The sequence below is a fragment of the Oncorhynchus masou genome, chromosome 22, assembly GCF_036934945.1.
Source record: "Oncorhynchus masou masou isolate Uvic2021 chromosome 22, UVic_Omas_1.1, whole genome shotgun sequence".
Lineage (NCBI taxonomy): Eukaryota > Metazoa > Chordata > Actinopteri > Salmoniformes > Salmonidae > Oncorhynchus > Oncorhynchus masou.
The window spans coordinates 22,033,882-22,057,520 of record NC_088233.1 but is presented as its reverse complement, the minus strand read 5'-3'; the positions used below and the strand labels follow the sequence as shown (position 1 = coordinate 22,057,520).

Here is a 23,639-nt window from a genome sequence, read left to right as displayed (position 1 = left end):
TGGGACAGGTGCAGCCACCCTCTCTACCCTCCTCGCCGTCCTATTGATGTGCGCTGCTTTTGTCCAATCAAAAAGCTTCAATTCAACTGTGTGGGTGGGGGTAAACTTTAAACTGTGTATATGTTAGTGGTGTTAAAGCTTTGCATTGAAACGGGATGACACAAAATAGTCAATGTATTGCTGTTTTGTTAATAAGAGAAGGACAATAGGCTTCTTTAGTGTTCACACTGAACACATCCTCAGTGGTGTCTGGTATTCAGTGTCAAACTCCTCTACCCATACACATTGGGTCATCCTGTGTCAAATGTAAATATCCTCACATTTGCTATCATTAGTCAAAGAATACTGCTAAATGACAACCAATTTCTTATGTACCTTATCTTAAGATTATTGCCCAAATTTTACCATTCAAAACTACCTGTAATCAAAGAGAGAAACTTCAAAATGTAATGTCCAACATCTAATTCAAGAAGAGTTTGGTTCCTGTATATTTTAAATATGTCTCCAACTATTTGAAATGATGATCTGAGGTCCACAATAAAAATACAAAGTGAAACAAATCCTGAAATAATATTTGTTTATTAATTACACAACAAAACAAGAGTCAAAAAAGTACAAATGTAGCTAAACATGCATTCAAAACTCTTGAAATGTTTTATAAATATTAAGACAATAAAAAATGTCAAACAAAAGCAAACCAAAAAATGTATTCCAGTAGCCAATATTTTTCTGTTCTGCAAACAAAAACAAATGCTTTTTGTACGGTTTTACATGAACTAATTTTCTGACATACTGTAGCCATTCCATTATTGTAACAGTGCTATAGTATTTCCTGCTTCATTATATTGACAGTTGTCAATTTGGATAATCAATGCCGCTTGTTGTTGTCTGTCTCATTTCTAGCTCCCCCTCCAACAGCCAGCTCCCTCCCTCTGTGTCAAACTCGGTATGTGGTAGCAATATGCCTGGGGACAAGGTTACTCGTTGTAGCGTGCCAGTTTGAGGCGGGGAATGATGTTCATGGACTGCAGCTCCTGAAAGAGCAGTTTGCAGGCGTAGGGTATCCGTAACGAGGACACGTGACAGGAGGACTTACAGTAGTGGCACCTGGAGACACACACATCAAGTACTTTATTGGTTGTAAGCAGTTCAATCTGCAACTACAATACAAGGAAACAGATCCTTGGCATCAACGTCAAGTCTGACTACTATTATACAGAATCACAGACGGACCAAAAAGGACACTCACCACCCGGAGTATCCCAGCAGGCCACACTGACCGCACACGTCCACCTCGAAGGCGTCACTGGAGATCATGAGGCGCTCCAGCAGCAACATGCTGGCCCCGTAGCCAATCAGACAGTCACGTTCCATCTCTCCCAGACGTAGGCCTCCGTCTCTAGAGCGCCCCTCCGTGGGCTGTCTGAGGTGAACAGCAACATTTGACACGGCAGGTAAGATAAGGGGGGGGAGGGGTATTGGGTCATGTATGGCTCATGGATTACTTTCTGTACTTAGTGGACAAATTATTTTTAAGTTTCAATATGACAGAGTACAAAACTGTAGTATTAGATAGGGAAGGTATCATACAAACACAACCAAGTAGACATTTTGGAGTTTATGGTATTACTACATCACCAACCATTTGAAAAAATGGCATCCTGAGTAAAAGTTAGCCAAACTCTGTATATAACTTTTTTGGATTTATCTTACCTGGTGAGCACAGCTCGGGGGCCGCGGGCTCTGGCGTGCATCTTGTCCAGTACCATGTGCTTTAGTTTCTGATAATACACAGGCCCAAAGTAGATATAGGCCTCAATTGGCTCTCTGAGGGAGAGAACAACCCATCTTCAAATTTTGGGACTTCACAGATAGCGCAGTGTTTCTCAATCCTCACCCCTGGGGACCAAACAGGTGCACATTTTTGTTTTTTCCAAGACACCGGATTCAAATCAAAGACCTGATGAGTTGAATCAACTGTGTTAGTGCAAGTGAAAAAAATACAATGTATACCCCCGTTTGGGTCCCCAGGACCAGGATTGAAAAAACAGAGCTAGAGAATAGCTATAATAGCAGACACTCAGTGGCCAGTTTATTAGGTACACCCATCTAATACCGGGTCGGCACACCACTTTTGTACTGCGCCATTATTTGCCCGTTTGTGGCCTGCCTGTCAGCTTGCACGATTCTTGCCATTCACCTTTGACCTCTTATCAACAAGCTGTTTTCACCCACAGGACTGCTGCTGTTGTGAGTGAAAAGCACAGGAGGCTGGCCGTTTCTGAGATACTGGAACCAGCGTGCCTGGCACCGACGATCATACCAAGCTCAAAGTCGCTAAGATCACTCGTTTTGACCATTCAAACGCTCAATCGAACAGTAACGGAATGCCTCGATGCCTGTCTGCCTGCTTTATATAGCAAGCCACAGCCACCTGACTCACTGTCTGTAGGCGCGAACCATTTTTCATGAAAGGAGTGGTCTGCCTAATAAAGTGAATAATACTGTTAAATCAGTGGATACAGAAGTCATGTTCGCAGCCATGCTGTAATGCTCATACATGATGTATACATTGATAAATACAACTAGCCTGGTTAAACCAGACTGAACAATGGACTAACCATTGTTTCACTTCTTGTATTAAACAGTACAATTTAACCAGGTTAATATACACTCATCCATTCCATGTCTCCTACTCAAAACATGTCTGTGTGTTTACCCAGTGATGCCCGAGGTGACGTAATCCTTGCCCTGGTAGTTGTACCCATAGCGGATCAGGTCCTCGCACACGTCCTTTACCTTGCTGCCCCCGAAGGCCGTGCCGTAGTGGAACCTCCCGTCCATCACCCCCGCTTTACCAGCCAGCAGCTCAATCAGCTTCCCCACCTGGTGGAGGAGATTGGTGCCTAATGAATAGGACCCTAACAGAGCAAAAAAACTGACTGAAAATGGGAGGGACTACCTGAACTTGTCCGATAAGGAATGCTAATTTTCTAAACATTTTGCTACAGTGTACCCTGATGAATACAACTAGTCTCATCACAATCATTTCAAGACAGTACATAAACTCAGCAAAAAAAGAAACATCCCTTTTTCAGGACACGGTCTTTCAAATATAATTCGTAAAAATCCAAATAACTTCAGATCTTCATTGTAAAATGTTTAAACACTGTTTCCCATGCTTGTTCAACGAACCATAAACAATTAATGAACATGCACCTGTGGAAGGGTCGTTAAGACGGTAGGCAATTAAGGTCACAGTTCTGAAAACTTAGGACACTAAAGAGGCTTTTCGACTGACTCTGAAAAACACCAAAAAGAAAGATGCCCAGGGTCCCTGCTCATCTGCGTGAACGTGCCTTAGACATGCTGCAAGGTGGCATGCAGATGTGGCCAGGGCAATAAATTGCAATGTCCGTACTGTGAGCATTTTAGCGCCCTATAGCGCCTAAGACAGGGAGACAGGAAGGACAGCTGATCGTCCTCGCAGTGGCAGACCACGTGTAACAACACCTGCACAGGATTGGTACATCCAAACATCACACCTGCGAGACAGGTACAGGATGGCAACAACAACTGCCCGAGTTACACCAGGAATGCATTATCCCTCCAGCAGTGCTCAGACTGTCTGCAATAGGCTGGACTGAGGGCTTGTAGGCCTGTTGTAAGGCAGGTCCTCACTAGACATCACCGGCAAAACTGTTGCCTATGGGCACAAACCCACCATCACTGGACCAGACAGGACTGGCAAAAAGTGCTGACGAGTCACAGTTTTGTCTCACCAGGGGTGATGGTCGGATTCACGTTTATCGTCGAAGGAACGAGCATTACACCGAGGCCTGTACTCTGGAGCGGGATCGATTTGGAGGTGGAGGGTCCGTCATGGTCTGGAGCGGTGTGTCACAGCATCATCGGACTGAGCTTGTTGTCATTGCAGGCAATCTCATGTGGTACCCTTCCTGGTACCCTTCCTGCAAGCTCATTCTGACATGACCCGCCAGCATGACAATGCCACCAGCCATACTCATTCTGTGCGTGATTTCAAGCAAGACAGCAACGCCAGTGTTCTGCCATGGCCAGCGAATAGCCCGGATCTCAATCCCATTGAGCACATCTGGGACCTGTTGGATCAGAGGGTGAGGGCTAGGGCCATTCGCCCCAGGAAAGTCCTGGAACTTGCAGGTGCTTTGGTGGAAGAGTGGGGTAACATCTCACAGCAATAACTGGCAAATCTGGTGCAGTCAATGAGGAGTAGCGCTGCAGTACTTAATGCAGCTGGTGGCCACACCAGATACCGACTGGTACTTTTGATTTTGATCCTGCCACTTGTTCAGGGATACATTCCATTTCTGTTAGTCACATGTCTGTGGAACTTGTTCAGTTTATGTCTCAGTTGTTGAATCTTATGTTCATACAAATATGTTTACGTTAAGTTTGCTGAAAATAAACACAGTTGACAGTGAGAGGATGTTTCATGATGATAATGAACACAACTGTTTAAGATTAGATAAAAGAGCAATGACAGTTGTGTTGTAGAGCATTTACTGTTACAGGCCTACAGGTTCAGTGGTTTATGTCCTTATTTTAAATGAGACCAATTTAGAACTGGCTAACCAGTGTGTGCATTCTCTAGCTAATCAATAACTTTGATTGATCAATTAAGGGCCAGAGAGAAACAAAAACCCAGCAGGAGTGTGGCTGTTGTGGGTTGTGCAGAGCAGTAGCTACCACTAAGGTCACAGGCAGACGGACCCTCTGACCTCTAACTTTAGCACATATAATCATCCTCGCCGGCCAACCATTGATGTGTTCTGTCCATGACAACGCTAGCCAATGATAAGGGACTACTGTCAACAAGGCAGATCAAATTAAACTGTATATAAAATAAATGTAAACAGAGACAGTGTAAGTGCTTAATTCAAGTTCTCTAATTCGCTTGACACCCCAAAAAACTATGAAAACGTGCCTGATATTCCAAGAATTGATTAGTGTTGGGCCAGCCTGTGTTTAGTTTATGGTGTGATTAACATTGTAGCCAATATAGACCATGGCAATTGCTGTGGTGAGTGAGAAGCGCACCTGTATCGCTCACAGAACTAGAATAAGATACACTTTCTTTGATCGTTCTCTCTCCCCCCTCTGCTCTGATAGACATGAGCCTGCAACTTTCATCCCTCCAATGTTGCACGTACTTTATTTCCTTATAGAATCATAGCCGTGGGAAGGGTGCTGGAGGTGCCCTAGCATGCTTGATAAATTGAAATACATTTGCCAAAGTTAGAATTACTGCTGTCTGTTCAGAAAGAAATTCAATAATGCTTCTTAAAAAAATTGCCCAGCTGTGGATTGTGTTTAGCCCAATAACAAGGATTAGCCTAGTTGGGAACGGGCAGCAAATCTGTCCGTGTCAAATAATGATGGGGCCGAAAAACATGGCTGACGTTTTACATTCTCTCAACCAATTGTGCTATTTTGTTAGTTTTTTAGCACAACTTATTTTTTTAACTTATTATGTACATAATGTTGCTGCTACCGTCTCTTATGACCAAAAATAACTTATGGACAGCATAACAGCGATTATTCACCGCAGACTGGAAAAAAACGTTTTCCTTTAACGAGTCCGACGAGAAGGATTTCCTGCTTTCACGGGAACAGGCCCAGATACCCGCCTTTTGCATGAAGAAAAGATTGAGGAAAAGGGGAGCAGATCGGGCAGCCTCCTGAGAATCTGGAGGCGAGCGAGTAAACTCCCACTGCCACCCGTTCTTCTTGCTAACGTGCAATCATTGGAAAATAAAATGTATGACCTACGATTAAGATTATCCTACCAACGGGATATTAAAAACTAACATCTTATGTTCCCCTGAGACGTGGCTGAATGAAGATGCAGACAATAGAGCTTGCAGGATTTTCCATGCACCGGCAGAACAGAGACTCTACCTCTGGTAAGACGAGGGGTGGGTGTTTGTGCATTTGTCAATAACAGCTGGTGTGCAATGTCTAATATTAAAGAAGTTTAAGGTATTACTCACCTGAGGAAGAGTACCTTATGATAAGCTGTAGACCACACTGTCTATATTATTCGTAGCAGTCTACTTACCGCCACAGAATGAAGCTGGCACTAAGGCCGCTCTAAACCAACTCTACAAGGCCAAAAGTAAACAAGAAAATGCTCACCCAGAAGTGGCGGTCCTAGTGGCCAGGGACTTTAATGCAGGCAAACTTAAATCAGTTTGACCAAATTTTTACCAGCATGTCACATGTGCAACCATAGAAAAATAAAATCCTAGACCACCTCTCCCCCACCCTCCATTTGGCAAATCTGACCATAATTCTATCCTCCCGATTCCGGCTTTTAAGCAAAAACTAAAGCAGGAAGAACCAGTGACTCGCTCAATACGGAAGTGGTCAGATGACAGATGCTACAAGATTGTTTCGCAAGCACAGAACGGAATATGTTCCTGGATTCATCCAATGGCATTGAGGAGTACACCACCTTGGTCATCGGCTTCATCAATAAGTGCATTGACGACATCATCCCCACAGTGACTGTACGTACATATCCCAACCAGAAGCCATGGATTACAGGCAACATCCGCACCGAGTTAAAGGCTAGACCTAACGCTTTCAAGGAGGTGGAGACTAATCGAGACGCTTATAAGAAATCCCGCTATGCCCTCAGATGAACCATTAAACAAGCAAAGCATCAATACAGGATAAAGATTGAATCCGACTACACCGGCTCTGACAAGGCTTGAAAACGATTACGGACTACAAAGGGAAACCCAGAGATGAGCTGCCCACTGACGCCAGCCTACAAGACAACCAAAATGCCTTTTATGCTTGCTTAGAGGCAAGCTACACTGAAGCATGCACAAGAGCACCAGATGTTCTGGATAACTGTGTGATAACGTACAACAGGTCAACTTTCAAAGCCGCTGGGCCAGACGGATAACCAGGACATGTACTCAAAGCATGCACGGACCAACTGTCAAGAGTCTTCATTTACATTTTCAACCTCTCCCTTACCGAGTCTGTAATACCTACATGTTTCAAGCAGACCACCATAATCCCTGTGCCCAAGGAAGCGAAGGTAACCTGCCTAAATGATTACCACCCCATGGCACTCACATCAGTAGCCATTAAGTGCTTTGAAAGGCTGGTCATGGCTCACATCAACAGCATCCTCCGGACACCTTAGACCCACTCCAATTCGCATACCGCCCCAACAGAGCCACAGATGACGCAATCTCAATAGCACTCCACACTGCCCTTTCTCACCTGGACAAAAGGAACACCTATGTGAGAATGCTGTTCATTGACTACAGCGCAGAATTCAACACCATAGTGCCCATGAAGCTCATCACTAAGCTAAGGACTCTGGGACTAAACACCTCCCTCTGCAACTGGATCCTGGACTTTCTGACGGGCCACCCCCAGGTGGTAAGAGTAGGCAACAACACGTCTGCCACGCTGACCCTTAACACTGGGGCCCCTCAGGGGTGTGTACAGTCCCCTCCTGTATTCCCTGTCCACCCACGACTGCGTGGCCAAACACGACTCCAACACCATCATTAAGTTTGCGACACAACAGTGGTAGGCCTGATCACGGACAATGATGAGATGGCCTATATGGAGGTCAGAGAACTGGCAGTGTGGTGCCAGGACAACAACCTCTCCCTCAATGTGAGCAAGACAAAGGAGCCGATCGTGGACTACAGGAAAAGACGGCTGAACAGGCCCCCATTGACATCGACAGGATGTAGTGGAGCAGGTCAAGAGTTAAATAACTTGGTGTCCACATCACCAACAAACTATCATGGTCCAAACACACCAAGACAGTCGTGAAGAGGGTAGAGAGGGTCGTGAAGAGTTCCCCCTCAGGAAACTGAAAATATTTGAGGATCTGGGGACCCATGTAAAAAGGTTCTACAGCAAAAAAATGTTTTACCAACAGTGCAGTTCAAGAAGAGTTAAGGGCTTGTAAGTAAGCATTTCATGGTGAAGTCTACACTTGTTGTATTTGGCGCATGTGACATATAAAGTTTGATCTGAATTGAACAGCATGCAGACAAAAACAGGCCTTTTGCAATATTTCAAATACAGGTTGGGAAGCAAATGGATCCTACTGAAAAATAATAAAAAAAATCAGTCTTTAGGCTTCCAAGACAGAAGCTTCTTCCAACTTCCAAATAGGTCTATTGAGGGAACAGCATTATTTTACAAAGTAAAACAAGAGAAGCTTTTGGCACAAGCGAATTGGCCATCACTGGTGAGTGAGCTGCGCATCATTGGGTGAGTCAGTGAAACTGGAACTGTAATGTCCTCTTCATATTGTACAATATTTCTGTCTTTACACACCTAGGCCTAGACTATTGATGGATTCAAGGCAAGATCTCAGATTGTCAGTGTTAATGTAGCCTGTAATTTCAATCACTTGAGGTATTAAAAAATAATCTGCTCAAGTCTCCAGTCTTCTAAAATGATGTAGAATTGCATGAAATGCGTTTCTCCAGAAAACCGTCCTCTGCAAAACATGCTGCAGGCCAGTCTCAACAACAGGCTCAAACACTACTAACCTCTTAACACCTACGCAATAATCATGTGAAATGTAGTCGAGTGCTCAAAACAAACCCCCGACTCAGACATTGCAAGAGGCTTTTGCACGCGGCACACTATATGCAAAAGAATCACGAAGATGGAAGGCGATAACAGCTGCCGTTACAATTTACATCTGCAAAGACATGGCCACAATTTACACGGTGGAGAAATAGGGGTTTCGTGAGTTGGTTGCAACACTCGACCCAAGGTACCAAATTGATATGGGACACGTATTAATGCCAAAATAACATGCAAGCTCCCAGAAATAAATATTTTTTAGGCCTCTATTTTGTTTGCAACTATAGTTGAAGTGTTTATTTACCTTTTTAGATTTTATACATGAGTATTGTTACATGCTTAATTGAAAATTTGCACAAATGTTCAAAATAAAAGGAGAAATAATCAAATATGAGTAAGTACCTTTTATTTGTTGAGTATAATTCAACATGTAATAAGAAAAAGGCCTTTACGTGTGGTCATTAAAAACATACAATTTATTAATTGAATTTACAGAAAATGTGCTATATCGTGATATGCATTGTTATTGGGATATGAGATTTGGGCCATATCGCCCAGCCCTATAGTGAACAGTAAGATTGCCTGCTTACTGTTGTCAATGGAAGTTATTTTTACTAGGCAAGTCAGTTAAGAACAAGTTCTTATTTACAATAGCGGCCTATCCCGGCGACACTGGGCCAATTGTGCGCCACCCTATGGGACCATCCAAATCACGGCCGGAAGTGATATAGCCTGGATTCAAACCAGGGACTGTAGCGACGCCTCCTGCACTGAGATGCAGTGCCTCATATCGCTGCACCACTCGGGAGTCCAAAACCCAGCCAATGGACATGTGTTCTGGAGGCCAATGATACTCCAGCCAATAGAGTAGGGGGAATAATGAGCACTTTGTCTCAAAAAAGGGCCAATTGAAACTTGTGAAGAATGAGAGTTGGGCTTCTGCTTGTGTATCAAAGAAATTAAGTGGAGAAAGTGAGTGAGAGCTGTCAAAGGCTTTGGGGGCTAGGTTTTAAACTATAAACTCTTCACAAAACAATTAATTTTTCACAAGTTAAAAGCCAGGTGAACCTTGGGATATTTTGATAACCAAACAGAGTCTGATCTCTCACATTCAGTTCCCATGAGTGGGTCCTTGTATCCCCCAAAGCAAATAGGTGATTGTGTGGTGGTACCGTACCGTCATTCTGGAGGGGTAGCCATGCGGGTTCATGATGATATCAGGGCAGATGCCCGAGTCACAGAAGGGCATGTCCTCCTGAGGAACTATAAGGCCACATACACCTGTCACAAACCACAGAGAGGGAGATAGAGTTAGAGGCCCAAATGTAGGTACAGATTATACTGGATATTTAGCATAAGCATATCAGCATTTTTAATGCGTTGATGAAAAGTACCCACTGTAAATCAATAAGATATGCTATAGTGAGTGAGTGAAGTGAGCTTGCAATGCTGAAGTGTCTTTATACGCTTTAAGTCCATTTCAAGAGTTTCTAGCCACGTCTCTGAAGCGTTTAATTTCTGCCTCCGATTACTGCTTCTAGCGAAGAATGCTAAAAACACCAATAACCAAAAGAAAAACATGACACTTGCAGGGTAGTTAACCGTTACCCCCAGTGCAACATACACTTCCATGCTGCTGTGGTCTGGTGGGGCCTTCTTTAAACTCACATGTGAGAAGGGCTCCAGACCACCAGTAGCTGCCTGGGACTGGAGGCCTTAAGTGTGAGTGTAAATGTTTGCCCAGGGACCGAGGCACTCTTCCTTACCTGGCCAGAGCAAACAGATTGTAGGCCCATTTGCAAATGAAAAAAAAAAAGTGTGAGAAGAGCATGAGCAGGAAGTGGAGAAGTGCTTAACCTGACGGTGAGACCAGGATTACACACACAGCTTTGTCAGTCCAGCCGAGAGGAAGTGGAGAGGGATCAACTCAACAGGACATCAAAAAAATAATTCAGTGCACAGGGGAAAATCCAGTCTGGCAACACACTCTAGGACCGGTTGCTCTCTAGATGGGGAATGACACGGCCTGGTTCAAAACGTCACTTAAACAAATGTTCCTGTAGTTGTGTGTATTATACGTGAGGATAACAAAACAAAAGTTAGAATATTACATAAAACAGAAATGCCTTCAACCCATTTCCCTGGAGTGACATATATCATTAAGATGTGGAGCAGTCATTCACTAGTGCATGAGAGCTTGCAGAGAGCATATAGTGACAATCTTCTAGGAAAACAATATGAACTACTGGAACTTAGACTAAAAAAATAACTGATGTTGGCACAAGATGGAGGGAAAGTTGGGGCATAACTAACGAAATTAGTTGAATTTATTATACAAGAGACACAATTCACAAATTCTACAGCACAATGGCAGAGTCATGTCTTAAGTGTAAAACAAATAATAATTAAACAGTCCATGATTTATGGGAATGCTATAAAGTCCGGAAGTTGTGGGCAGAGGTAGAAAGTTGGCTGACCGAAGTATTACAATATAAACATACTTTTAACCCATCTGTCTGCATATTTCAAGTCATATAGTAGTGATATATATACAATGGGCTGGATGATTCTCTAGTCATCACTCATCTGGAAAAAATGTATAATAAAAGACAAACTCCCATCATTAACACAATGGACAAATCTAAATGATTTATTATTAAATATTGAAATAGCATGGGTGACCAAGAAAAACTAACTGGTACAATTTAAGGCCACATGGCAAACAATATTTAGACATTGTTCAAAAGTGTCTAAGTTGTAGTTTGTTTATATAAGTGTGTATCTGGAGTGTAAAATATAAATGTACCAAAAAATAAAACATACACAGTACCAGTCAAAGGTTTGGACTAGAGGTCGACCGATTAATCGGAATTGCCGATTAATTAGGGCCGATTCCAAGTTTTCATAATCGGGAATCGGTAATTTCTGGACACCGATTTTGCAGATTTTTTTTCACCTTTATTTAATAATCTTTATTTAACTAGGCAAGTCAGTTAAAAAAACATTCTTATTTTCAATGATGGCCTAGGAATGGTGGGTTAACTGCCTTGTTCATGGGCAGAACGACAGATTTTTACCTTGTCAGCTCAGGGATTCAATCTTGCAACCTTACGGTTAACTAGTCCAACGCTCTAACCACGTGCCTCACAAGGAGACCGCCTGTTACGCAAATGCAAAAAGAAGCCAAGGTAAGTTGCTAGCTAGCATTAAACTTAATCAATCATAAATCACTAGTTATAACTACACATGGTTGATGATATTACTAGTTTATCTAGCGTGTCCTACGTCCCATATAATCGATGCAGTGCACATTCGCGAAAAAGGACGGTCGTTGCTCCAAAGTGTACCTAACCATAAACATCAGTGCCTTTCTGAAAATCAATACACAGAAGTATATATATATAATTTTTAAATCTGCATATTTAGCTAAAAGAAATCCAGGTCAGCAGGCAATATTAACCAGGTGAAATTGTGTCACATCTTTTGCTTTCATTGCACGCAGAGTCAGGGTATATGCAACAGTTTGGGCAGCCTGGCTCATTGCGAACTAATTTGACAGAATTTTACGTAATTATGACATAACATTGAAGGTTGTGCAATGTAACAGGAATATTTAGACTGATGGATGCCACCCGTTAGACAAAATACAGAACGGATCCGTATTTCACTGAAAGAATAAACGTCTTGTTTTCGAGATGATAGTTTCCGTATTCGACCATAATGACCTGAGGCTCCCATAACTGTGTGTTATTATGTTATAATTAAGTCTATGATTTGATAGAGCAGTCTGACTGAGCGATGGTAGGCACCAGCGGGCTCATTAGCATTCATTCAAACAACACTTTCGTGCGTTTTGCCAGCAGCTCCGCTGTTTATGACTTCAAGCCTATCCACTCCCGAGATTAGGCTGGTGTAACGACGTGATGTGAAATGGCTAGCTAGTTAGCGGGATGCGCGCTAATAGCGTTTCAAACGACACTCCCTCTGAGACTTGGAGTAGTTGTTCCCCTTGCTCTGCATGGGTAACGCTGCTTCGAGGGTGGCTGTTGTCGTTGTGTTCCTTGTTCGAGACCAGGTAGGAGCGAGGAGAGGTACGGAAGCTATACTGTTACACTGGCAATACTAAAGTGCCTATAAGAACATCCAATAGTCAAAGGTTAATGAAATACAAATGGTATAGAAAGAAATATCCCTGTAATTCCTATAATAACTACAACCTAAAACTTCTTACCTGGGAATATTGAAGACTCCTGTTAAAAGGAACCACCATATGTTCTCATGTTCTGAGCAAGGAACTTAAACGTTAGCTTTCTTACATGGCACATATTGCACTTTTACTTTCTTCTCCAACACTTTGTTTTTGCATTATTTAAACCAAATTGAACAGGTTTCAATATTTGAGGCTAAACTGATTTGATTGATGTATTATATTTAAGTTAAAAGTGTTCATTCAGTATGGTTGTAATTGTCATTATTACAAAAAAAAAAAAAAAAAAAATATTTTTAAATCGTCCGTTTAATCGGTATCGGCTTTTTTTTGTCCTCCAATAAATCGGTCGACCTCTAATTTGGACAACAACTCATTCAAGGGTTTCTTTATTTTTTTTTACTATTTTCTACATTGTAGAATAATAGTGAAGACATTAAAACTATGAAATAACACATATGGAATCATGTAACCAAAAGTGTTAAATCAAAATATTCACCCTTTGACAGCTTTGCACACTCTTGGCATTCTCTCAACCAACTTCACCTAGAATGATTTTCCAACCATCTTGAATGCGTTCCCATATACACTGAGCACTTGTTGGCTACTTTTCCATCATCCTACAGTCCAACTCATCCCAAACATCTCAATTGGGTTGAGGTCGGGGGATTGTGGAGGCCAGGTCATCTGATGCAGCACTCCATCACTCTCCTTCTTGGTCAAATAGCCCTTACACAGCCTGGGAGGTGTGTTTTGGGTCATTGTTCTGTTGAAAAACAAATTCTAGTCCTACTAAGCGCAAACCAGATGGGATGGCGTAAAGCTGCAGAATGCTGTGGTAGCCATGCTGGTTAAGTGTAACTTGAATTCTAAATAATTCACTGACAGTGTCACTGGCAAAACACCCCCACACCACCTCCTCCATGCTTCACAGTGGGAACCACACATGCCGAGATCTTCCATTCACCTACTCTACGTCTCACAAAGAAACAGCGGTTGGAACCATCAGGCCGAAGGACAGATTTCACCAGTCTAATGTCCATTGCTCGTGTGTCTTGGCCCAAGCAAGTCTCTTTTTCTTATTGGTGTCCTTTAGTAGTGGTTTCTTTGCAGCAATTTGACCATGAAGTTCTCCTTTATGCAGTCTCCTCTGAACAGTTTATGATGAGATGTGTCTGTTACTTGAACTCTGAAGCATTTATTTGGGCTGCAACTAATGAACTTATCCCCTGCGTCTTCCTTTCCTGTGGCGGTCCTTATGAGAGCCAGTTTCATCATAGCGCTTGGTTTTAGCGTCCTGGGGCGGCAGGGTAGCCTAGTGGCTAGAGTGTTGGACTAGTAACAGAAAGGTTGCAGAAAGTTCAAATCCCCGAGCTGACAAGGTACAAGTTGGAACCAGTGTTTGGACATTTTGGATGAATATCGACGGAATTAATCTAACAAAAGGACCATTTGTGATGTTTATGGGACATATTGGAGTTCCAACAAAAGATGCTCGTCAAAGGTAAGGCATGAATTATATTTTTATTTCTGCGTTGTGTCGCGCCTGCAGGGTTGAAATATGCTTTCTTTTTGTTTACGGAGGTGCTATCCTCAGATAATAGCATCGTTTGTTGGCTGGATTCACAACAAGTGTAGCTTTAATTTGCTATCTTGCATGTGTGATTTAATTAACGAAAGTTAGATTTTTACAGTAATTTATTTGAATTTGGCGCTCTGCATTTTCCCTGGCTTTAGGCCAGGTAGGACGCTAGCGTCCCACATATCCCAGAGAGGTTAAAGTAACGGACTGTCATTTCTCTTTGATTATTTGAGATGTTCTTGCCATAATATGGTATTGATCTTTAAAAATAAAAAAAATAAAAAAATAAAAAAAGGGGTAACTTCTGTATACCACCTCTACCTTGTCACAACACAACTGACTCAAACGCATTAATGGAGAAATCCCAAATTAACTTTTATAAAGGAACTGAAAAAGCATTCCAGTTGACTACCTCATGAAGCTGGTTGAGAGAATGCCAAGAGTGTGCAAAGCTGTCATCAAGGCAAAGAATCTCAAATATGAAATATATTCTGATTTGTTTAACATGTTTTTGGTTACATGATTCCATGTGTTAATTCATATATATATATATATATATATATATATATATATACATATACATATATATATATATATATACATATACATATACATATATATATTTTACACTGTTTTTATTGCAGAACAAAAAAAGTACAAATAAAGTAAGTTATCAGGTATTTCACCCAAGTACAAAGAAATTAATGTTTGTTCTATGTCAAATCCTATTATTTTTCCAATGTTAGAACTCATTTCTCCCCAGTTAGTTTCGATTGCGGGGCAGGCCCAAAAGATATGAGAGTGATCCACCCTCAAGACAGCATTCTCTCCAACAAGGGTGTAGGGAGTCAGTCTTTTGATTTCAGTTTAGGTGTTATGAAGAAACGTATAACATTCTTCCAACAGAATTCTCCATGAATTCTCCATGATCTTGAATTGGTGGAGCTTTGTTGAGTCACATATGTTCAACCATGTTTCATCAATGTTAAGTTCCTCCTCCCATTTCTTTTTAACATAGTATGCTTCTTTACTTAGGTCCTGGAAGTTACCTAGGTTCCCATTCCTTATAAATTGTACTGAATGATGTGATGCCTTTCTGCCTCTCTCCACGATGGTGGAAGACCCCCCCGCCGTAGAGTCCAATTAAAGCAGGCTTTAAGTAGAGGTGTTAGTTGTTCTCTGAAGGTCTTGAACCATTCTGAAGGGAAGCCATCAGTGCCTGGAGACTTGTTTACTTTTAGTTGAGATATTGCTTTATTACTTTAGAAATATCCACCGGAGAAATTAAGTATCATTTTGCTCTGTCCCAATTGAGGGGAGATCAAATGAGTTCAAAGAATGCTCTATTGTCTGTGCATCTGCCTTCTCTGGTTGCTTGTACAGATGTGTAACATGATTCAAAAGCATTCTGTATTTCATCTAATTTACATGTGATCTTCTTTGATTTGGGGTCTTTTATTTTGAAAATGGTTTTCTGTGCTGCTTGTTTCCTGAGTCTCCATGCTAGTAATTTGGTTGCCTTTGAGCTTCATAATATCGTTGTTTCAGGAACCTGAGCTTTTACTCTACTTCTCTATAAATCTGGTCAAATTCCTCTTTTACCTTTTGAATCGCTCGTAATATAAGAGGGTCTTTGTATGGACTATGAGACCGTTCTAATGTTTCCTGTAATTTCAGTAGTTTCTGTGCTTTAATCTTTTTCTTTAGAGATGTGGCTATGATCTTTCCTCTAATAACTGCCTTAGCTGCATCCCACAATGTAGCAGGAGATACTTCCCCGTTATCATTATTCTCCAGATAGATGTTCAATTCTGTCTTTATTGAGTCCTTAATCTGGATCATTCAGCATGTTTGTATTAAGTCTCCATATAGTATTTCTTGGTTTGCTATCAAGGTGTAGAGTAAGGTAAACTCCATTATGATCTGATAAGGATTGTAGGATCGGGCAGAGTGACTTTAGCCTGTGTCTATCTGCATTGTACATGAAAAAGTAGTCCAACCTGGAGAATTCAGTGTGGCGGGTGTGGATGTCACACCATACATCAAGCAGTCCTAAATCCTATTTTTCTTTTTAGCAACTAGACTCATTTTCCTATTTTGATTTGTGCTGTCCAATTGAGTTTACAATCCCCTCCACAGACAGAATAACAGTGAAGACAGACTACAATGTAGAAAACAGTAAAAATAAAGAAAAACCCTGGGTAAAAAGGTGGGGGGGGACAGTTGTACAGAAAAATGAGGACTGGAAAAGGGCAGAGCAACAGGCAAGAGGACCAAGGAGAGAGAGGAGCAGGCAAGAGAGATAAATGAGAGAGGGAGAGACTAGTTCTCATAGCAGACATCCTTGGTGTTGTTGGTTGTGTGTGAAAGTGAATGATAAAAGAGGCATATAAATCAGACAAGGCAAGACAACAGTGATGGTCTAGAGGCCTCCATCACACCCTATACAGGTCCACACTGGCAGCAATGACAATGGGCACACAGCACTCAACAACCCCCACCCACCACCCCTGGCCTGCACAGCCAACATCTTTGTGTGGTAAATAATTAACTTATTCTGCTGACCAGAGAATATGAGACTAGTCATGAGCAGTGGCTTCTTGCTTGCTGAGTGGCCTTTCAGGTTATGTCGATATAGGACTCGTTTTACTGTGGATATAGATACTTTTGTACCCATTTCCTCCAGCATCTTCACAAGGTCCTTTGCTGTTGTTCTGGGATTGATTTGCAGTTTTCACACCAAAGTACATTCATCTCTAGGAGACAATGTGTCTCCTTCCTGAGCGGTATTATGGCTGTGTGGTCCAATGGTGTTTATACTTGTGTACTATTGTTTGTACAGATGAATGTGTTACCTTCAGGCGTCTGGAAATTGCTCACAAGGATGAACCTGACTTGAGTGATTTATTTCGATTTTCCCATGATGTCAAGCAAAGAGGCATTGAGTTTGAAGGTAGGCACTGAAATACATCCACAGTTACACCTCCAATTGACTCAAATGATGTCAACGAGCCTATCAGAAGCTTCTAAAGCCATGACATTTTCTGGAATTTTCCAAGCTGTTTAAAGGCACAGTCAACTAAGTGTATGTAAACTTCTGACCCAGTGGAATTGTGATGCAGTGAAATAACCTGTCTGTAAACAATTGTTGGAAAAATGACTTGTGTCATGCACAAAGTAGATGTTCTATCCGACTTGCCAAAACTATAGTTTTTTTAACAAGAATTTTGAGGAGTGGTTGAAAAACGAGTTAATGACTCCAACCTAAGTATGTAAACTTCCAACTTCAACTGTATATGTACCACGTCGTTGTGCTCTCCCTCACTGCTGTGTGTGCATCTTGCTAGCTATCACTCAAATTGTAAGAGGCTGAAGCTCATTGGCAAACATCTAGGGGGCTGGCCCATGTAAATTACTACTTTGAGACATTTGCCCCTACAAAGCTAATTCCATCCCAACAGTATAGTCAGCCAGAACATAACCCTCCTAAAGATGGCTGCAAAAACATCTCTTCAGCCCCAAATAACTCTTCAGTGCAGTAACACCAAACAACCCAAAACATTCCACCACTGCCACAGTACAATACTACCATTTCTTCACTCCAGCCTTTCCCAAATGCTAGGCCTAAGCCCTTGGAGACCCTTCACTCCTCCTGTAAGAGACAGTGGACATAGTCACAGGACTATACTGACCGGTCTGCCCCAGCAGCGATCCCTTTAATGAAGTGAGTAAATTATGCACGGCGCCAGTTGGCTTTCTGATTAAAAGCATCATACAGGCCTCATCTAGAAGAAGGTGCAGCAGCAAAATGGTGGTTGTAAACATTTTTCCCAGGAGCGGCAGTGTACTGCTAGGGTGTAATACATGTGCATAGTCTGGCGCAGGACAAAGAGCCAATTCATTGAAAAGAAGAACCCCTCTAAAAGATGAGAAGGGGGCGCTGACTCAACACACGTGCACGCACACACACAGATTGTTGCAAAGGAATGTCCTATTTCAGTTAGTAAACAATGTATAATATGTATGCCCTCTAGTGTCAGAGTTCATGCAGATGTCTCAGGCCCCCCCCCCCATGAGTACTATATGAATATGGCTTGTCCCACCTAGCGACCTTAAGATGAATGCACCAACTAAGTAGCTCTGGATAAGAGCGTCTGCTAAATGACTAACATGTAAATGGCTCGGAGGGTAGATCAGGGAGGGTCAGTTGTACCTTTCTGTCCGTGCCGACTGCTGAACTTGTCTCCTATCTCTGGTCTCCTGGTCTGTCTCAGCAGGATCTTGATGAGGAAAGCATCGTCTGCGTTGGAGGAGATCATCACCTTCTCGATGTAGGAGTCTGTGGAGCCCTTGTAACTGTAGACAAGAGAACAGAGGTAACAGCTGACCTGATCTGACAAGGCTGAATACGTGAAGAGCGTACCTGAAAGGACTGGGTTGTTTAACGTCATATGGGGGAAACTAAGTATTTTGCTCTACGGTCAAAAGAGATGGTAGTAGGGCTGGGACAAAAACAGTATCGGGATACTAATTCGTATCGTGCAAAGGAAACAAGAACATCAAGGAGATTTAACTTTTTTAGGAAGACAGCCCTAAAATGTTGGAAACAGCAGGTTTTTAAAACAGGACCAAAAAGTGAAGTCTGTTTGATGTTAAAATTTTTGCCATGGTAAAAAAAATAGTGATAGTGGTATAGTCATAGCCCACGGTAGATGAGGAACGAACGTTTTATTAATAGTTCAGGGAGTTTGTGGTATTGTTAACCAGTGGTATTGGGGGGGGGGGGGCAGGGGTGTATGAGTGATGAGGGGAGAAGGCACACCTACCCGACGGGCACATCTCTGTACTGGGGCTGTCCTGGCTGGGCACTGCCCTCCAGTGGTGTCTGGGTGACAGTGGGCATGGATTTGTTCACCAGCACCTGCTTATTCTCCACCTTCTCACCTGGGAGACAAACAATATTGATGAATTCCATATTCACTAATTCTGTATGCATGAATATCAAATCAAAGATATCAAATGTTTTAGGTTACTTTATACATAAAACACAAATACATCCTTCAACATGTTTCCATGTGGAGATAAGGATGTAACCAAATGGTTGTAATAATCAAATGGGTGACAGTGAGATTCTAGAGTAACAGAGCGGGTTGAGTCCTTCTACAGGAGTCCTGCAGAAGGGTGCTACTCACCAGGGCAGCAGATGCCGTCAGCATCCAGGATACTGTGCCTCCAGATGGGCTTGCGTGTGGCAGCATCCAGCATGGGACCCATCACCTTGTCAAAGGTCTGGTTGGTGTAGCGCCTCAACGTGCACTTAGCGTTCTTGTAGACCAGGCATCTTCCAAATCCTGAGGCAGAATAAATGGAAGATGAGGGACAGAGTTCAGTATCACAAATAATTATTTATACCAGTACTTTTTGTATTTCAGGACAGTAACAAGAACACTACATCTAAAATACATCAATGACTATGTTCAGAAGAGGCCAGCAGCCAGGAGGCCAGCAGCCAGGAGGCCAGCAGCCAGGAGGCCAGCAGCCAGGAAGTTATTGACACTTGTAATCTAAACACTTTACATTGTATTGAGAGTACATTGCTATTTTTTCTTTCCTTCTTAGCCTATAGACATAGATCAGTAACTCACCTCTGTCTAGAGAGGCCTTGTTGAGGATCAGAGCGTCCTCTATGTCGTAGCCGCTGTAGCTCATCACAGCCACGGTGGCGTTCTGGCCCGCAGGCAGTTTCTCAAAGTCTATCAGCTCTATGGTTCTAGTCTTGACCATGGGCTTCTGAGGGTAGCCCAGCAGGTACATCAGAGTGTCTATACGGTTCCTCTGGTTATAGCCAATCGTACCTGACAGGAGAAACCATGGAAATAAAACTAAAATGTATTCTTCAAAACGTAAAATATTTGATTACTCAATTGTCTGAGAAATCATTCAAAACTCATTCAGTATATCTTAAGAGCAAAGAATAAACAAAAGTAATTACTAATTTTCAATTTAAGGAAACATATTTAAATCCCAGATTTATTCCATTGCGTGTGCGTCTTAACCAAACAGTGTATCACATCAGAGAGTATCCTAAAAGTGGACGAGTGGTTTTTAATCCTGCTTCTCCAGAGGCCGGGGTTGAGCCTGGACCAGCTCCCTGGTACAAACACAGTGGAGAGGAGATGGGCAGGCCATGGAATAATGGCTGGCCTCCCTGGAGGCCTTGACATTTGTCAAATGCTATTACTTCACAATTAGGCAACAGAGCCCTGTGATAATAGGCCCCTGGTCACACACACATATTAGCACATGTATAGGCCTGGCCACACAAAACAGACACAGCAGAGGATATTAGGCCAAATATAGTCCGAGTCGCAGTGTTTTTGTGTAAAGATGGAGAGGGAGAAGGAGGGGGGTGAATGGAGGGAGGGGGATGGGGGTGACTGGGCTCGTGTGAATGCTAGTGGAGTGATTTGGAGAAGTTTTGGTACAGGGAGCTCCTGGGCTCCTCTGTGGTCTCTCCCTCGCAGCTGAGCACACTGACCCCCTGAGCACACTTAACAGCAGACACAATGAATTGCTAATGACACTGGGTGACTAGCAGGGAAAGGCCTCTGCACACACAGGACACAAAGGAGGGCCTACGTAGGCACCTCATGTTTGGATGTCCATGTGCAGATACAAAAACACTCCATCACACACAGAGTGCATTCTGACAAGAAATGTGTTCACATTGGTACACACTGCTCCCGTGGAGGATGTCTGAGGAGTCCTGATGCCTGATCAAAGGTGCAGCTTAAAAACAGCCACCCGCTACAGACCGAAGCAGAGGAACCAGCAAGTCTGTAGAACTGGAGAAGTGTCTCACCCATGGCCTGCTTGCCCATAGCACACTGGTATGTGTTCCTGGGGGACTGATTGTGATGAGGGTAGGGGATCAGACCAGCACAGACCCCTAGTAGTGTGAAGGGCTCAATCTCCAAGTGTGTAGTATCCCTAAGTACAAAACAAGAACATTGGGACTGAGAATTACATCCAGCAGCAGAGACTATATTGAGTACATATGAAAACAACTAGACCAGAGGGGCCTAACGTGTCAGACAGTATAGAGCCATGGCCAGAAGTTACTTATAAATCATGTGCTCATAGAGGGCGATCTGACAGTCATTCTCCTCGTTCACGTCCAGGTACTCCACCAGGCTCTCATGGAGGAAATCCTCAAAGGTTCTGACAGCAACAAAACAGAAAGATCATCAACACAAGCATTTCAAAAAGCCCACAACGTCCACCACTAATGTAAACATTTTGACCCTCTAGCAAGTACACTGGGCTGAGCTTAAAATCCAATCATATACAATCTAAATTCATTGGTGGCAGATGCTAGTTTCTTTGCATTGAATAACGTTAGCTGTATGAGATAAAACGGAGCCCACCTGTATCCCTGGGTCAACTCCTCGATGTGTTTGTTCTTAACCATTGGCTGTCCTTTCTTCACAATGATATACGGTCTAGCAGGAGCAAGAACATCAGTTTAAAAATGAGTTAAACTCACTTAAACCTTCAGAAATGCGTTGAAAACGTTTTGGTGCTAAACCCAAACTGTGTTATAACTCTGCTCCATGCACAGACAGTGGCGGGGTGTTATGTCCTCCCTGGTGCCCCTACCTGCAGAGGCGTCCTCCATCTGAGGAGACGTAGACACAGCGGTCGGTTAGGTTGGTGGAGATGGACACAAACTCGTTGATGAATCCAGCCCGTCGCATCAGTCTGAAGGTGTACACCAGCCTTTGGTGGTCCCGGATCACCCCCAGGATGTTACCTGTCAAGGATGGACATACCCAGAGAGACTGACTTTGAGGCACAGAGCTTCATACACTAAATACTTACGGACTTGACTTTATTAGGGGTTATTTGACAGGGACAATGCAAGGATTAACATTTCTCTAAATGTGTCAGATTTAAATCAGCTGGCACATTTACCTCTGTAGCCCCCCCCGGACTACAGATGAACACACCCACACACAGAAATAATGCATAATCCAGGACTTGGAGCTAGCTACTGAATAAATCCGATGTGTGCAGGGCCACAGACTCCAGCATGGGATCTGGGCATAATATGAAACTCGAAGAAACGGAGGAGCCACAGTGTGGAAGGGTTTGCGAGCACTCTGGTGCTTTGACACCTGCTGTTACTAATTAATAAAGCCTGGTTAGTCAGTCAACATAATTTGACAGTTATCATTGGTTAGAAAAACAGACACTAATTAAAGGAACCAGTCCAGTCTTTCTCATGGCGCACTAGTAGCACTAACTGAATAGCTTATCATCAAAACACACTGCATTAAGCACAACATATACATTTCAGAAACTGGACGTTCCATGTTCTTTCCCTTCATGTTTGAGGCATTGTATTGAAAAGCAGAGGAAGGCTTAAGATTTAAGTAATCAAACAAGGGAAAAGCCAACAGCAAAAACCATCCTGGCTTGAAAGCCTACTGCTGGTCATGTGTAACAAGCACTTATGTGTATGCCTCTGGATGTCTGGTGTGTATGCGCAACTGTGTGTGTGCAGTCACCATTGAGGAAGACCAGGAAGACACTTGGGTAGGAGAGCTCCTCTCCACACAGCAGGTTGACATCCTCCACTCCCAGGTTGAAGGCCAGCTTGACGATGGGGCCGTCCTCCATGTCTGTGGTGATGTGGGTCATCAGGGCCAGGTTCTTCACCAGACCACAGGCCTAGGACACAACACAACAACTGGTCAGAACCTGTTATACACAGGCCAAGGAAACACCACCTAGAACTGGGTTAAAACTGGCATTAGGGTTAGGGTTGTCCACAACACCTTGTGAGCTGCAGTTCAAATTTCAGACAGGTTTCACACAGTAGGAGTGTTTGCATGAGTGTGTGTGTGTGATGTTTATGCAGGCCATGGTGTGTGTGTGTGTATGGAGTTTATGCAGGCCATTGTGGGTGGGTGTGTGTGTGTATGTGAGCATGGAGTTTATGCAGGCCATGGTGGGTGTGTGTGTATGGAGTTTATGCAGGCCATGCTGGGTGTGTGTGTGTGTAATTTATGCAGGCCATGGTGTGTGTGTGTGTGTGTAATTTATGCAGGCCATGGTGTGTGTGTGTGTAATTTATGCAGGCCATGGTGTGTGTGTGTGTGTGTGTGTGTGTGTGTAATTTATGCAGGCCATGGTGTGTGTGTGTGTGTGTGTGTGTGTGTGTGTGTA

General features: G+C 42.9%; 1 protein-coding gene across 1 annotated transcript in view; it reads right to left on the bottom strand.

Annotated features, from left to right (window-relative positions):
* Positions 1-560: 560 nt before the first annotated feature.
* Positions 561-23,639, bottom strand: part of LOC135509182 (DNA-directed RNA polymerase III subunit RPC2) — a 49,483-nt gene continuing 26,404 nt past the window's right edge. Inside the window, exons 15-28 of the mRNA XM_064929618.1 lie at positions 22,979-23,141; positions 22,068-22,221; positions 21,836-21,910; positions 21,531-21,629; positions 21,271-21,398; positions 20,054-20,263; positions 19,601-19,759; positions 19,235-19,352; positions 18,622-18,764; positions 9,797-9,900; positions 2,720-2,886; positions 1,714-1,827; positions 1,250-1,423; positions 561-1,107 (exon numbers count right to left, since the gene is read on the bottom strand). Of these exons, the coding sequence (XP_064785690.1) occupies positions 978-1,107; positions 1,250-1,423; positions 1,714-1,827; positions 2,720-2,886; positions 9,797-9,900; positions 18,622-18,764; positions 19,235-19,352; positions 19,601-19,759; positions 20,054-20,263; positions 21,271-21,398; positions 21,531-21,629; positions 21,836-21,910; positions 22,068-22,221; positions 22,979-23,141 (1,938 nt within the window). The 3' untranslated portion in view covers positions 561-977. The remainder of the gene's footprint in view (positions 1,108-1,249; positions 1,424-1,713; positions 1,828-2,719; positions 2,887-9,796; positions 9,901-18,621; positions 18,765-19,234; positions 19,353-19,600; positions 19,760-20,053; positions 20,264-21,270; positions 21,399-21,530; positions 21,630-21,835; positions 21,911-22,067; positions 22,222-22,978; positions 23,142-23,639) is intronic.